The sequence below is a fragment of the Varroa jacobsoni genome, unplaced genomic scaffold (assembly GCF_002532875.2).
Source record: "Varroa jacobsoni isolate VJ856 unplaced genomic scaffold, vjacob_1.0 contig00932, whole genome shotgun sequence".
Lineage (NCBI taxonomy): Eukaryota > Metazoa > Arthropoda > Arachnida > Mesostigmata > Varroidae > Varroa > Varroa jacobsoni.
In genome coordinates, this window is record NW_019214555.1 from 41,031 (window position 1) to 58,986 (window position 17,956).

The 17,956-nt window shown below is 43.0% G+C and overlaps 1 protein-coding gene across 6 annotated transcripts in view; it reads right to left on the reverse strand.

Annotated features, from left to right (window-relative positions):
- Lmpt (four and a half LIM domains protein limpet) overlaps window positions 1–17,956 on the reverse strand; it is a 66,103-nt gene that overhangs the window by 10,900 nt on the left and 37,247 nt on the right. For all 6 annotated transcript variants that reach the window (XM_086973018.1, XM_022852704.2, XM_022852707.2 and 3 more), the window contains one exon: window positions 17,340–17,514. In XM_086973018.1, the coding sequence (XP_086829144.1) occupies window positions 17,340–17,514 (175 nt within the window). The remainder of the gene's footprint in view (window positions 1–17,339; window positions 17,515–17,956) is intronic.

Sequence of the window (17,956 nt, forward strand, 5' to 3'; positions counted from 1 at the left end):
GCGCAGAATTATAAGCTGCCTATACGGATTGGCAACATGTGAGGACGTAACACGTCACGTTGTCAGATGGATGAATGCAATCGGTCATACCCAGATATCAGACGAACACGCTTCTGCCAGATGCAGATCATTTAGACATGTCTAAAATCGAGCATAAAATGATACGGGAGGGAGTGAGTGTTGCCTTTAATCAAAATGTCCCGTATAAGCTACGTTTCCACTAATTTCTTGTAATACCAGTAAGGGTCGCCGAACAATAGCCATCGCGTCGCGGTGATGGCTTTGACAATTGAACTTCTGGCTAAATTCTTTTTGACCCCGCTAACGACATGCTTTACAATGATTGACTAAATAAATATATTAATAAAGGCTTGAGGATATTGGCTCGATTACTTCTTCGACTGATATTTGAAGGGCCAAAGGCCAGTTTAGGTAGCTGAGGCTAGGACTTCATGGACGCGACCTATAGCTTATTAGGTTTTAATTAGTTCTTTTTAACGATATGCGTCTGCTACTGTATTAATTTAACCGCTTTTGATACACGTAAGTACATATATTTGCCGTATATTTGACCTGAAAGAGACTATATAACGTTTTACTATGCGCATAGGGCTCAGTTTTGTTCTTCTTTCTTGAACAGAACGAGCTATTCTTAGATGCTTAGCGGTCGACAGATATGGCCCTCCTAGGTTTGTTGACCGCAGTAAGAGCAAATATTCTTATAAAGCAGCTTTTTACACCAGTCAAAATGTTGGATTTAGTGTAAACAGTCGAAAATCTAACTCCACAGACGAAACTATCCACCTTTTGTTGGCCCAGCGGGGTAACGCTGATCTCTAGTACATTATAATATATTTTACAAGCGTGATTGTCGATCCAAGCATTAGACTGCATGTGTAAACCGTGTCGTTTCCCAATTCCCTCACCCCAATAGGTGTCGCTCTCCCCAACAGACCTGCAACAATCAAAGAACCTTCCGCTTCGTGCACAATAAGCTTCGAAACTTTAAACCAACCACGATGCCCTCAGCGGGATCGGGACATTGAATCGATGGCCGCAGGGGCTATAACCATCATCCATTAGTCAATCACAGTCGGAGCCCGTCAGTTTTTGACTACTCCGGTCTTCCAATAGCAGTGTGCAAAAGACGTTCCGAAAATTCGCGATCCTCGCGGCACTAAAGAATATCCATTCCTTAATTTCTCTATGTTTTGAATTCTACGCCCGGGATCACCGTTAGGCATGCCTCAGACGCACGGCTGGCCCTCAGCACGAAACGAACCGTGTGCCTATGCCAGGATCTGTTCCTTAGCTTAGCGGACATCACTGAGTCAATGATCTGACTGACCAATGATTAAGTGACCTCGGACCTCGTCTCCGCACAGAATCAGCAGACGATAATCCCTCGATACCGATAGCACTACTGCCAGTTGTGGATATAGTAAAACTTCTTGTCGTTTATATTTTCATCATCATCATTTTCCCCAGTTTTTCCCGACGGAACCTGAGGGTTGTCCATCAACTGTCTATCCACCGCCATCGTTGGCGTTGTCGAGGAAAAGGCTTCGAAACTCGAAACTGAGACCATCAATCTTGTTTGTCTTGCGTCTTTATCTTTTTTTTTTTTTTTTTGTACATTAGTTACAAAGAAATTTCACGACATGTAAAATGAAACCATGACAAATGGAAGGGTGCGAGGAAAGAAGATAGGGGGCCATATATAGGCGTAGCTGGTCGCATCAGATGCCTTGACTTGAGGCACCCTAAAGAGTTACTAGCATAGTTTATGGAAATTTTCAAAGGCGTTTTTTGCATGCCCGTTGTGCTTATTTTTTCTCTTTTCTAATGCCGATTTATGAGAATGCCGTTTAGCCAACGAAGGTAATTTCTTAGCTTTGATGATTTCTGTTGATTTCTCGCTGACCACTACGATGTCTTTGACGGGGCTATTGCTCAAGTCGACAGTAAAACAGATATATGGAATTAATGTCTATCGCGTTTTTTTATTGTAGTTAGAACATAAGAAGTGGAAAAGTGTAGGCCCAGTTCTGTGCTCTAGATGCGCTTAGAATGCCGGATGTCTAGTGAATAGAGAGACTCCGCGGTGAAACAAAGAAAAAAAAAACTGAAACAAGTTCATAGAAAAGATATAATGTGATATCAGCGATATAATTCGAGTGCGCTAGTTCTAAATTGCTTAATCTCGTTACCATTTATATGCCTTAGATAATTATAGAATTGTTAACCATAACCTTCTTTAAGTGACCATTCTAAATAAATTGCTGCATTGGATCACACTCTAAAGGTCCTATTCTGTTTGTAATCCAACAGAATCATAATAAATGTAACCTTTTACCGTGTCATTAACTGAGCTAGGTGAACGTGCGACCCACTGCAACATTCTAAGTGACTGTATGATAAGATCTTCATTCAAATACTTTAGTTTATTTAGGGTCGGCACAAACTAACGTTGATAACTACTGGTTGCTTTCTTAGACGTTACTAATAGAGTCTTTGGAGTGCGACCCCAATTTACGAATCTATACTATAACAACACAGTTTGGATGTGATTAGATAGTCTGGTAAATAGGCCTCCAACGAATACTTTGCCAAAGACATCTCGCTTCAGATCTCTTCGTCCGTGTTCTGATATGTGTCTGACATATGAGCATAAAGTATATTGCATAACCAATACTATGCAAAGGTCACCTCTGCAACACCGCCCGCATTCAGAGTTTGTATTTAGGCTCTAGGTTACTCGTACTGCGGGTAGATTTCAAGGACTAGGCCGTCTAGACTGGACCGGATTGGATTGGTCATAGCGTTGGTACCATTGAAGTTTGCGATGTCGGCGGATAGTAAGGCCAGCGCTATCATGCGCTGCCAACGGAATACAAGCGCTTAACTTTAGGCAGAATGGGGGCTGCTCATGGCGCACACGTATTCGGGTAATAGTAGATCACTATGTAAAGTGGCGCTCTGTGTAGCAAAACAGGTGAAGCAGTGCTTCGAGACGCCATTTTTGCCACCAACCGTGTGTAAGTGGAAAATGACAGCAGCAGGTGGTCATTGGGCATTGAACAGTAACTGATAGGATGTACGTTTAGAAAGAGAAATGTCTTTTCTTGGTAGACTGTTTCCCTAGCAGTACCCTAACGGTGGCAAACGGGCGCTTGCCACCGTTGGGGTGCTGCTACGTGAATACAATTAATCCTTTCAAAGAAATAAGGACAACCAAACTAGGGTAATATAGGCATATGATAAGGCAGTGCATAATAGAACATTTCAATTTCCCTTTTTCCAACGGATATAAAGTCAACGAATGTTAGGAGAAAAGAGAGTAGGCTCAAGCATTGGCGCTAGTATAAACACATAAGGCAGTCGCATGAAAAGGCTCTTTCGCACTTCAACAATATAACAACAAATAACTCTGTAACATCGTTCTGGGATCTGCGATGAGTACTGCGCTGTCTTGGGTCATTTATGTATATAAATCCACCTTTGATTGCTGTTGTTAGATAAAACACTAGCGCCAATGTTTGATATTGAGACACTCCGTGGACACTACAACTTTCAAGCTCGCTTTTATCAAACGTAATAATGCAATTATTATCCATTGTTATTCTCTATGTAATCATGTCGCATACGGCCAACGTCCAAGCGTGTTAGACTCAGTTTCTATTCGTGCGTTCAGGCAATGTCCCTATCGCCTGGGAGGGCCGCCCTAATTTAGGCTTTTTTTTTTTTATTGTTACAGTTAATTTTGCTTCGATCGATCCAGCTAATTTTGCTGGCTAGCTGCCTTCTGATAACGTGTCCTTTCTGCTCTCTCGTAACCTCAATAGTTCTCACGTCAGACAGCTATAACCTCAACCCAGACATTTTGCTGCTATGGTCAAAACGTCGTTAATAATAATAAGGACGCCATTTATATACGAATTGCTCTTTGCTTTGCATACCAGCCTTATTTGTTTCTGCCGATTGGTTCAAATAGTACCGGATTGTCAGCTTTCCTGTAAGTGAAAACATTTTCCGGAGATCTTCCTATGTTATCCCTAATGGGATATGTGACAAAAAATGTTGACGCGTTACTCCTGTTTAATACATGTTCTCCCTTCCTATATTGGCTTTGGACGGGGGATGACAGTTCCCAAAAGTCTACATGTTCACTGTTTACCGGAATCGCGGACATTGCTGGTAGTATGAGATCCCTGTTCACCTGGGACGTGGTCCTACTTATCGTTATATTAACACTTATCGTGCAAGCGGCAAGAGTTCGCGAGGCAGCAAAAACGTATGATTTTAACAACGTGGCCTAAGTAACGGCCGAATATCATTTTGCCACTGCTGAAGCAAGCATTTGTCTGCAGTAACAAGTTGGGAATACGGACGCAAAACGTAAAAGCAGCGAGCGCGTCAAGTCGAATGGATGTGGTGCGTTGTCTGGCTCAACTGCTTTCGTGGGGCTTCCGGGGGTACTGAACCACGAGTGGTACAAATGTTCCGTCGAACTGGTCGAAGAAATGGTCTAGAATCGTGTATCCGTCGAGCCAGCCACTGATACAGGGTGCACAGGTGGGTTAGACAAGATAAAAGATTTGAAGGGGCTGAATTATAAACGTAATAGTACGAAAGCGGGATCATCCTTAAGGCCCGACATTTGGCATGATGAATAATACACTACTAAAAAAACTTGGTCTATATGAAACTGCTAAATGTACATCTAGAGATAATTTGGTAAGGAGCGAGTAGAACGGGCGTTAGATTTGAACTAGGATTTGTACGTGACTCGGAGCGTATGGAGGCTGTATGCTTACTCATGCCCAATATTAAATATATCATCTGTTAACTGAGTCTTGAAAATTGCATATTCATAGGTCAGAACTGATATCTGGTTCATAGCCCGTCGATGTGGATCATCTTCCCAGCGGTCTGTCAGAGGCGTCTAAAATTCTGATTATGCTTTTCATAGGGCTGTAGTAGATAAGTTCGTTTCAATAACGAGAGTGAATGGATCATGATGACTTTTTTCGGAACACGAGCGAACGTTCCGCTACGACACCTGATCCGCATCACTACTCACGAAGAGTTACTGACCTGCTTAAGCAAACGCCGCCTAGACGCCGCTTAATCAGGGGTACGTTGGACACTTTGTTTCCTCCCGGCTTCCTGAACAGGTCAGAGTAGCGGCATCACGGATACAAGCACATCAAAATAGCCTTCCAATAGTTCCCGGAAGGTATGGATAAAGGGGCGTTACAAGTAACCAATAGACTTGAAAATCATTTCAGAAACATAGTTCCTCTCGTTGATTGCAGTTACTAAGCAGCAGTTGAATCGTTTGTACGGAACTGTCTGACATAAATGTCAATTCAACGAGCATCTAAGAAAAAAAAAAAAAAAAACTTTGCTTAAGTTGCGAACGGCTGAAATACCGCACCCCTCACATGTATTTTTATTATATATTGAATTCCGCAATTAGTACAAGCTCTTGAATGTAGCAAACGACTCGATCGGGATATAATATAATTTTATCATCTTCACAGCCATTTACAAATAGGCTGTTGTTTCGATAAGACAACATTTTTCTGAACGGTTAGTTTCTGTATGGAACACACTGATCCATAATACATGTCCTAATTTCTGATTGCTAACCGATTTAATATGACTGTCTATCGTTGTTTTGCGGATCTGAAATCGAACACGTTGGATCAGTCTAATTCAAAAAAAAAAAGAAAAAGAAAAACCTTTAATTAGTGAGAGGAAACTTGGCATAATAAACGATCTATCAGCTGCGAATTAACAATCTCGGCCTAACATCTCGTAGTCCAGCGTCCTGAGAAGTTGATTTAGTTTGATAGAGGATAAACAGCCAGCGTAGTAGCAGTGATGGGGGTAATAGATATTCAAGGCGCTTTAAATAGTTATCAAAATTGAAATGTAATTAACAGCTTGGCCTTATCTAGGACGGCAAAACGTATTACTTTAGAGAACTATTACTTATTAGCTGGACGTATCTCGACAGCGATAATGCATTACGCTACATTAATAACTTACACTATTTTAGATAGATTCATTTGTGTACACAACAATTGCAGTGGTTACGTAACTTTATAGTGAATTTGATAAGTGGTTAAGTCAGCGTCGCGTCGGGAAAAGCCAAGCAGCCCGAAGAAACAATTCTTCATGAAGATAGTTACCTTCTTCTGATATGAAGCTTGTGAATTGAATAAACTAGTAGATCAAATTTTCTTACCTCATTACAAATGCTGATCTCTTTAAATAAGACTTACCTTCGCTTGCTTTTGCTGCCAACATGAAGAAATCAAAATCTGTGCTTACAGCAGCTTCTACTATGGGTAATCAAGTAATATCTTGTCGTGCTTGGCCTAAATAAGAACTCTCACATTGCATCGATTCTCAGGTTGAATCTCACTACAGAGAATCACGCCCCTGTTCATTGTCCGGCTCCTTTTTTTTCACATTATAACGCCTGTGGTTATAATTTTTACGGTAAGATGAATCTTGTCAGGCTCATCGGGAGTTTGGCAACAGACCTAGGTCCTTATTTCATCTTAACTTCTTATGACATAATTTTCTAGTTGCTAGCATCTCGCTGAGATTCGCTTGCTAGTTTATAGCTACACTAACAACGCTCTCAAAACGAAAAGCTTTAGCTATCTAGACTACGCCGTCCTTTTACTAATACCTCTATTAAAGTGAAACAGTTAGGGTAGTTCTTCACAGAAATCGATGCTCGGATGAGGCACAAGCGCGTAGATTTACACCACCAATATTTGCATTGAGCATACACGTAAGATGGGTATCTAACAGATAAATGTGACCAGACAAGTGATCTTATAAGACAGCGGTGGACTTCACTCGCCGCTGTTTCGTCCGTCCATTCATACACCCGTTCAGATAGGTGGCTTTTCAGAGCAAAAACTGTCTGACGACTTGGCAAGTTAGCCAATAAACGTTGATATGTCAACGCAGACGCCTCTATTTCCGTTTAATGGTTCGACGTTTACGGTTTGAGCACAACAGCGGAAACTGTAGTAAACGCGAGGCTGAGTGCGTACCGTAACGTGCGCAGATATCGTATTATTCCATGTAATCTCACTGTCAAATCTGACCGTTAAACAGGACTTATTACGGGCCGTTCGAACGCATGGGAAGAAACTGTCACAGGGAGTCGTTTTGACGAGTCGTGGTTTGCGCAATGCGCACAGGGGGAAGGCGGCCATGTTGTCGACCGAAATGATCGTAACTCGTTACAACTGTACGAAGCTATTTCGTAAAGGGGGCATTAAATGATATAGGATAGAGATAACGTAGCAATACCGTACAAGGATAACGGCATAACTAGAAGTGGGCATCATTTCGTCTCTGTAACTGGGAAAAATTGTGCTAAAAACATTGACGATTGTTCTACTGCAAGCATACGTTTCCTGTGAGAGCCGCAGTCGGGACAAAAATGAACTTACCAGTATATATACATTAACATATAAATTACCTTTTTACATCTTAATGGGTCACATTTATTTTGACACAAGTACACATGAACTTTACCATGCCCTTAGGAAGCTATAAGGATGACATATATATATGTCTGAATACGTTCCGTTTTGTACAAAAAAAACGACCTGATTGAAAGACATACGCTTAGCAGGCCTAGACGAGACAGAACAGCTGTCTGCGAGTCATCATCTTTTAATTTCAAGCGAAACCAAGGTGTCGTTGAACCCTTAATCAGCGCCGACGCGGAGCTACTTTCAAGCATGTCAGGCGTTTGAGGCTAGTTTGGCTTACAAACACCTATGCCTAGATGCCATCGGGCATAACTATATGATATCAAACAATATTTGTCGCTGCCCAACAAGAAGCTTGTGAATTAGCGTTAAATGAAACCTTAAAAGCCTCAGTTGTAATATTGTAGATCATCAAACGTTAACCAACTTAAACTACGTAACACTGGAGTAAGTTGAAAACATGCGTAATGCTCAATCACAGCTGTGATTAAATTATGCTTGCTCTATACGTAATAGAAAATTAATTATCTCATGGCTTTTAAGGACAACTGTTTCGGTTAGGTCATAGTTAAAATATGGTTAAATTTTTGAAAATCAATATGTACCTATCCAAAGTAAAATAGGTACAATGTTCTGTAACAACAGGCAAAAGGAATTATTAAATTAGAGATTTGTTACGTACCCTCTTCACGCCAAAGTGCTGGCAAATAGTCGCTCCAAAAACGCATTGTGTCGTTGGCAATATCTACGGATTGATTCGTGGAAGCGAAAATTTCACGATAATGTATTTTAATTGCTGCTAATCAGTCAGGAGGCAAGGATTCAATATGTCCCTGCTACATATTCCGTTCGTTTATCACAGTTGCAATCGCTGACTTTGAAATTTCACTATATCTATTGGCTAGTATTATGTTTTTAACCTTATCAATACAGAGAGGATATACACAAGTAGAAAATCGGGTTGCTTCCTTAACGGATCAACATCAGCAGACCTTTACCTGCCTTCCTGTAAGCGTACACCTTTGCGTACTCAGATCCGAAGCAATCACCCTACGCCGTTTTTTTTCTGCTTATACCTCACCTATTCAAGTCTACTAGGTTTTCTTTTTTGACTGTTCATTAGCGCCTAGTAGATATTAGGCCAACTCTTGGCCTTCAGCCGGCCTCGAGCAAAAGCTAGCGGTTTGGGCCTTGGCTCAAATTGTTTAAGTTTTCGTTGTTATTGCTGATGGTGGCGTTGATGCGCCGGTGGTTTCATGCGTATCTCACGCTCATGTGGAGTGTGAGCCGAACGACGATGGTTAACTCAGACTGACAGCTTCTACTTTTTGCCCGCTGTATGTTCTGTAGCGACGCACGCATTAGGCGCACCGGCCCGTTTCACGTTTGCTGACCCAAAATAGAATAACGGGGTCGCTGATTTGCCCGACTTGGCCTATTGGATTCGATGGCGCCCTGCCTAAATTAGAAATGCAGTGATCAGACAGGCTGCTACCGTCTCCTACCAGTAACGGTGTACCAGATGTGTTCAGGTCGGTTTCGTTTGGCGCTCCAGGCATACTGGCACACACATATGCACCCACCACATGCACATTATCAACAGATGCTATACAAATCAAACTGTAGTTTTTAGGGTGTTGCTCTTTCAGTGTTTTTTTTTTTGTCAACGAGCTCTTCCTTTTCGTAGGTAGCTCAAAACGTTTCGATTCCTTATTGCTTACACTGTTTTTTTATATAGTATTGGCCTTCTGGAGGTTCCGGAAGCCTCTGTCTCATTTACACAGTTACAATTGGCGCTTTACGAATCGTAAAACACAAGCGAATAACCTCATGCTTTATGTCCTGTCACATCACTGTGCATCACGGACAGTACACCGTTGAAAGGCACGTTGTTAGCCGTGACTCTCCGCGGTGTCACGTTATATTGAACTACGTAGAACTTTCCCTGACGGCCACAGGTCGCGCAGCGTCTGTCGGGAACCGTAACGGATGCAGCAGCGCCAATTCCCCGCTGAGCGTTTGCGCGCCAAAGGCTGTCGAACAGTGCGAACGGGGCCACATCGGCCAGGCTGCCCGGCTAAGTGTAAATGGAAAGGGCGCGTTTTGAGAGAGGGCTCTCACGCGAAAGATGCAGGGGTGCTTTTGCTAGCGGCCCAGAAAAACTTGGACCTATCCTGTTGTGCCCTACCGACGTTGTACTCCCATGTATGGGGTATGCGGTATACTATACCGCATACCCCATACATGCCCCCCACGTGACGATAGGCGCAGTCGCTTAGAGTTCGGTTGATGCCCAACGGATGATGATGGTGAGGCTGATGATGATAAAAGAGGGTGAAAGGAAGTTGCAGAATTTAGCGGGGTTCTGCAGTTTTTACGTAAGACCAATGACGGCGGCAGCAATGACGACGCATCAGCACGACCACAACTACCACTAGCACCGAGAAAATACCTCGGTATACATAAGCAGAGCCAGTAGCTAGTTAACTAGCGGCAGTTCACTTTACGATAGCCATTACTCAACCTCTATCAATCCGCTCATGTTTACAGATGACTTCTCCATTTCCTTACAGTATGCTCTTTCTCTTTCTGTTATTTCATGGTCCACGGTAGGTTGCCAAGCCGACAGACCGACTTATAACAACTTGCTACCATCGGCTCATCGTAGGCAGTTAAGAACTTCTTGCTATCCCCCGTTGTCGCTGAGCCCCGTGATATGGCGCGACGACAGAATAACGCTGGGACCTAGTTACGAGACTTACCTCTGCCGCTGCAGAGTGCGGGAGCAGAGTAGGTCACCAGCATCAACATCAGAGAAACCATATAATCTATCCACCTAAATAGAGACTAAACAAGAGACATAGCTGCTTCAGAGTAAGGCAGAATGGTACGGTTGCGAAAAACTCCTGCCGTTGCTTTGGCTATGTTCTGGCCACGAAGACTGTACAAATTGAAGTAGGCTAAGCTCGATTAATATATACGAGCTATGTGGGGGGAGTGATTGTGGTTAGTTTTAGGGTTTGTGGAGACTGAAACCTATGGCACGTTAAGCGGGGTAGTTGTGATGTATAAGAGTAAGTAGGACTCCTGTGCATGAAATACGTGAGTACACGTATACGGGTCGTGTACATCCTATGAGAATAGATTACGTTCACGACGGTATGTGTACATGTAAACTAAGGGCAGGCGGCTTTGTGGTCAGCCATTTCATTTACTATCAGTTGATACGTTTTACACACATTAATATGGATGTATGCGTACGTGCGTGTGAGTATGTACACATAGAACTGCACGTGCGGCATAAAAATAACACGCGCAAATAGCCGTTACCTTATGGTAAGATGCAAAGATTACGAGAACGGATGGATGCAGACGTCGTCAACTAAAAGCTAAGCAGAATTAGATAACAATACTACCCTCCGTATTGCGTATAGTAAAGCAGAAACCACCGCGCGTATGTACCTCTGATCAGCTATGGGCAGGCCACAACCAGAATTCTGTTGAGAAGGGGCACGTAGGAAAGAAAGAAAGGGCTGGTTTCGCAGAAACCCTTAGTGTAATTACAAGAGGAGGGATCAGGCAATTCGTTCTGCTTTCGTAACACAGATGTGGTGTACCAGAACATGGGATACCTTGGAAGCAATGGCCATACAAGGCGGTGTACATAGAAATGCACAGACCGTTGGATATGTTGAATCTATTTTCGGTTTCAATACGGAATGAACGTGTCTGCTAAGCGGTCTTGCTCTGTTGCGAGTAGGGTCACGGATAAGCATTAAAACCTCAGACTTTGGCAGCAAACCTGGTGTTATAAAGAATTTAGTGGATTTTTTAACAAGACTACTTGTGCTCTAAGCTGGAGATTTAAACCTTAGTCCGATACGTGTTTCAGCCCGGTGTTTGAAAGGTCGCGAACTTTGAATATTAATACAAAAAAATATCCTTTAATCTTAAGCCATTAGTATACCGGCCTGTGGTTCAATCAACGTTTGCTAACATGTACAAGAACCACCATGACATATGCTGCTCATCTTTCACAGTTGTCCACACTATATATTAAAATTTTTTAAAAGGTAGTGAGCTCATTATGTGTCAAATTTACGCGATAATCGTACGAGCTAGTTAACCCAGGGCATAATCACAGCGTAGATGTGATTCACATATACTGTTTTGTTTACGCCCTATTCAAGCGCTGATAGGTATACAGAACCAATGTTTTTGTCCTCTATAGCTCCACAACCTTCGACGTGACTTCCAATGCCCCACACACTAAGTCAGCTCGGCTGTCACGACAGTTGGAAATCGCTCCGGGAGGCACGGCATAATGAAGTGCTACAAAACTAAGCAGACAACGCAAGGTAAAACTAATTCAGGAACAAAGCGTATGCGTATGGAGTTGGTGACTCATTACTCTGTACACGCGCACGCATTTAGGTAGAGTCTCCATAAGGCCTTTGCCTCTCGTGCCTAACAGGCCATACGCGCCCAGTGAGGTACGTTTATTTCAGTGTGAGGACGATTCGGTCTCACACTGTTAGGTCCAAGGTCCCCTAGAGGAGCAGATTCTGTCAGTGTAAAGTGGAAAGGGAAGTTTGGTTTGCTGGTTATCTCTGAGAGCGTGCTCTTGTCACTACCAAAGCCATTAGCTGCCTCCAGTCCTGTATCCCAGAAGGACCTGCGGCTTAGCTCTGAGCGCCCTTTCCTTCCGACCCGGAAGTAATCAGGATTGCCAATCGTCGGAAACGGGATTCCTACACAGCCGAGGACAAGCTTATACAACGTCCCAGGGCAGTGGGAATCGGAAACTGCAGCTGAGCCCACATTTCAACTCTGGCGGTAGATAAACGAAATTTAATCGCGTTCATTCAAGCTAGAAACTCGGCCCCGTACTGAAGAACCCCGACGGATGGCATTAAGTAGCGGGGCAAAAAAATCCACAATCATTGTCCAATACTGTGATTTAGTGGTTCGCAACCAGAGTCTCCGAATTTCAAGTTAGGAGACGCAGCTTTCGAAAGAAAAAAAAAGAAGGATGTACCGATACGTGCAACCATTGCTTTTACATATAATGGTTCTGAAGCTGAGAAAACTGGGTGCGGGATTCATAAATAATGTGGAGTCCATTGAAGTACGTAGGGGTCTCTTACGATCGCGGGATCTCGCTAACCGCTCTCATCAGTACCTGATATTCGGTGGACTAACCCGGCATCTTAGAACTAGACTATGGGATTTATCACTACGCATATAATTAGCATACATGTTCAATTTTATCGGTTAGGTTGTCCGACCAAGTATTTGCACCATTTGTCCTTAATGCGAGGTATGTATAATATTAAGTATACTTGTAACTGCCCTATTCGAATCGCTGACGAATAATTTATTTTCAGCCAACATCCAAGCCTACCGTTATGTATAGATTTGAACTTGATCAACAATGCATCATTGTTTCATCCCTCAATAGTTCTTAAACGTGAACAGTTCCGCCTTAAGTTTTCAAATGAAATTCTAGGAATGCTCAAGTATCATTCACTTTTTAATCAGTACATATAGTTGTAGCGGTATCGCGAAGTAGAGAGGAACGTAAACCATGGTCGAGCTGTTATCATGAGGTAGTACGTTAGTTCTTTTATCGTTCTTGATAACCATCGAGGTCTTTTCTAAGGGACAATTGCCGAAGGACCTATGTGCCACACAATACTAGCCATAGGCTGTGGTCCATACAGCAGTGTCCGGTACTTATCTTAAGCCAGCATTGGCAGTTCTTCTAAGGCCTCTAAGGAAAAAATCGAAAAACGGTGAAAAATATATTGACAGAAACCTTTTTCGTTCTTGCCATGTTTCTTTTGCAGCCATCTGGTTCGATCTATGGCCCTGACTATCTAGGCCTCTAATCCATCATCCATAGACTATAGCATAGATGTGTATATATATGAGAGAGGCCGCTAAGAGATATGAACGTGTAAAAGAATTCAATAAGTGGAATAAACGAATTCGAACAACAATGGAAGAAATGATGGTCTTCCTCATTGAGCCTCCTTGCAAGACCTTGCGGACTCGTCCGAAATTCCCCTTAAAAGACCTTCACTTCATAAAAGTCACGAATGACTCGCTAACAGAAATGGCATTCAGGGACTTGAACGAATAGATCCTAACATGGGAGCGAAACAGGAAGGGGTCTTCATCAAAAGCCCCATTGAAGTAGATTCATTATCGAAGGTACGCCGTTTTGTATAGACAAGAGAGAAGGCGGGAGAAAAACAGCACAGTATAGCCTAAAGATACAACGAATGGCTTCGGCCTGCCAGATTTAGAAGGCTTGCACCCAGCATCATTGTCAGCAACTGCACATCTTTTGGATAAATATGCGTTGAAGGCTAAGGTGAAGATCATAATGGTACAGCAAAAACAGACGCTTTTACTTCGGAAACGGTCCAGGAAATGATGTTTTTACATGAAGAAAGAGGCTGTTATTCCTGGCGGAAAGGCGTCGGCGGAAAAGCATCGATATCAATCTTAGCGTCATCAAATTAACGGACATCATATATATATGTGTGTTAGAGTTTGCTGAGATACAGTATCTCCGGACTCGCAGTTGGATTTTCTTGGAAGAAAATATAACATCGTGATTCTTCAAAAACCCAGTTTATAATGGACGTCCGACATCTATGTTCAATGAAATGCTATATTAGTCGACAAGACGTTCGCTTACCTATGGCGTCTAGAAAGTTCAACGCTAATGCAGCATATTAGGATTGTACCATGTCTTTTACATGCAAAATGGTTCTCTGATATGTCACTGCATCGGCCGTGCCTAGACTACAATCTGCAAGCTACACATCGATATGTGTAACTTTCATCACACTTTGCATTTTGTGGCATATTTAAGGATCTCCGCCTCACGTCGGACCATGGGAACGTAGCGTCCTTGTCGCTCACCGGACGCCGGATTCTTCGCCAAGCAGGACTAGCGGCCGTTGGTTGGCTTTTTCGTATCAGCGACTATATCACATATTTCTAATGAGTGTTCAACAGGTCGTTTTCAGCCGCTTTAGCTCCTGCGTTCCCGACTGATTCATGATCACTGTTGTAGGGGAGATCTGTCAGACGAGGGACGTGTGCCCTTATGAAAAGAGATCGCTCCATTAAATAACATAGGACGTGAACTTTCTATCACTTTTACTGCCGACGTCCAAATAGTTCGTCATGGTCCCGACTCGACGGACTTAGAATCTGGTAAGCCCGCAGCATGAGGTTACTGGAAGCCAATCATACCTTCAAGCGGGTAAATAATCCCGTGTGGTTTCTGTACTAAACCTTTGTACAAGATCAAGAGCACGTCAGCGCTTTATGTAATACAACTATATGCTGAAGTAGCCTTTTCCTTGAGCACCATCGCGGCGAATGATTGATAGGTAAATTCAGGGAAAAATCATAACACGAGCTGCTTTTAAATGGTTGAATTCATCTTAGGCCTCCAGCGCAGTAAGAATATTTGACAACCGTACACGCTACAGATTAGTAAGTAGCGATTTTCAGATGTACCATTGTCTTATTAGATAATACTTTGGACAAATACGCTAGCAGGGGAATAGCGTTCCATCCTGCTTGCTTGCTGGCTTTATTTCGCAGCATGGACGCTGGGCGAGCGACGACGCCAAACCAACACTAGACAAAATTATATCTGAGCTGCCTTGGAGTGTATTATATCTCTCTTGAAATTAGAATAATAGGCGAATTTGAATGAGGAAATTAAAAGGGGCCGCCATTCAACTGAGCGGCAGAATCGATATCTCTAACAGCCTCTGCGCGAATACTACTCACGCTTTTCTCGTTACTCTTACTTTTTTTTTGTTTAACGAAGATATTTATATCGTCAAATGCGTTACTCTTGGTTCATAACCTTATAATTGGCTCCAGCTAGACTTCACGTTGAGGGTTGTTACGAACCAATTAAGCTCGCCGTTGTCGTCTAGTTGATAGGTCTTCCAATCCGTTAACGTTGCGTTTAGCCGCTTAACAGACAGCGCGTGCGCCGTATGCTAGTCAGACCAATAAGGAAGATTCTGACCAGAGTGAAGGAATGCCGCGGGCTGAATGACCCCGTTTCAGCTTGGCGGCATCGTGGCCCGTGTTAGCTTCCGTCAGTTCAGACCCACTTCATCTTTACTAGTGAGTGTCTCAATGGTTTCCGCAAGCCACAAACTGAATCAGTGGATCCCTTGAGCGGCACCTGATCGGAATATCTAGCCAGCATTGCTTTGCATACGGCAGGTCCCATTCGGCTATGCAGCCAATAGCTAAAAATGACAGTGGGGGTGACGATAGGCAGACTGATAGCGGGTAATTGTTGACGATCTATTTTACAATAGCGGAAGACGACAATCGTTTTGTCGCGAGGTATAATGAATATATTCAACTGAACGAGTCCAAGTGCCTTAGAGCATCGAGTTTAATGCGCCATCGGATATAGCCGTTCGCAGTATCTGAGGGTTTGAAGCTTGATTTTCGAGAAAAGGAGATTCATCGTCGATGAAAGTTTATTTTCTCATCGAAAATAAAGCTATCTATGTCGGCAAAAATCACACGATTGAACGTAGATAGCATCGGTTTGAAATGAAAACGAATGGCAATACGTTGTTTGTCCATATAGCCTATTATCGAAAGTTTGCTGGCCAGTTTTTTTGGTAAACTGTGAGAACATATCATGATTGTCTCCGAACTTCTGGACGTTCTGGCTGTCTTACAAACAAGATGGCAGACCAGTTTTCCTTAGTCAATCAAACACTGCAGTGTGCCAGTCATTCCAATGTCATACAATACAACAATAGCATCTTGACGATAACTTCAGTGAGCTACGTCTATCGTATCTGATACTCGCACCTGGCTAGTGAAGCAGCTGCGTCTTGGAGCTGGGCTCCAATCATGGTTCCATTCGCAGCTGCAGGCTGAAAACCCTTCGTTCGAACTGAACATTCAAGGTGGTAGGTATTTTTTTCAAGTAGCTTTGTGTTACGCGCGTTTTTCTTGTTCCCTGCACTGTTAAACCTGTACAGTCTTAGGGAGCTAACTGATGTAAGTGAATATACATCGCGTATCCAAATCTGACATTGTTTTTTGCCCGTAGAAATAAGTTAATTTTTTGGTTGCAGTCTTTGAATGACAGTTTCCATTGATTGTTGGTTTGACATATTACATCGCTAAATATATTGGTGCAATTCTCGGGTTTGATTTGGGTAACATCCAACCCGGTGTATATTCTTAGTAAACTACATAGTACAACGTGTGACTATGGTTGTATTGGGTAGTTTTTTAGGTCCGTCCATGCCGAATTTTGCCACTTAACAAGAAAGAATATTTGTACTGAACGATATGTAGGTTTGTGAGAAATCAATGACCAGTAAACACCACTGCGTACGGCAAGGCGAGTTAACGCAATGAATAATTTCTAATTTCGAACTGTCTGCCTATTTGTTTGTTAGCCGTGGAGTTAGAGGCCATTCGGGACATTATTTAGACACGCTCCTCGATAGACTAGCTACCCGAAAATAGCAATCGCGTAAACACTCCAGCTTTCCATCAGTTCTACATATTTACCCGTGTGACTAGCAATTCTACTGAAGTTCGAAAAGTTTGCGGAAGCTTACCTGCTTCATTATAATTCAACTGTCTATGCAAATAGAAAATAAAAAAAGCTCGCTTCTACCAGAGTCAGCCCCATTAACTCTTGCAAACAGATCCGCACACTAATCAGTTAGTTTCACGTTATCCTAAAATAATCTAATTAACTTTTCTCGAACTTATACTCACCGGCGCGGAACACTTCGCTGCATCCGTCGCAGCGAGAGGCAAATGCGGCGTCGTAGCATCCTGCACAATAGACCTTTTCGGCCTTCGAGCCAAAGGGCTTGTCAACTAGCGACACCCGGCACTTGGCGCAAAGGAAGCACTGTTCATGCCAATGTTTCTCCTTGTACGAAAGATCCTGCCCAGCCACGACGATTTGGTCGACGGGGTGTGCATACAGACAGACGACAAAGACGTTAGGCGAAACAAGCACAGAACAGAAGACGAGAAAGAAGAAACAAATCGATTTATTTAGCTGGATTGATACCTCTGCCAAGAATCGATTCTGGCTTAGATTCATGTCGGTGGCGGTTGACAACGATATTTTGGTTGACTGGAAAAGGGTCCGCGAAACTATGAGAATGTATGTAAGTCTGGCAGGAGCCTTAGCTAGGTCTATCTAGCGGTAATTAGTTGGCAATGGTAAGTTGTTAATCATTTTGGCCCATGCTTGTAAATGGAGCGGTGTCATTGTTGAGCGGTGTTTGTCAATGGTTTCGGCAGTCCTGAAATGGCCTGCCATCCTACCTTCGAACAAAGGCATTTGCTACGCAATATTACGCCACCACGTAACCGGTTGC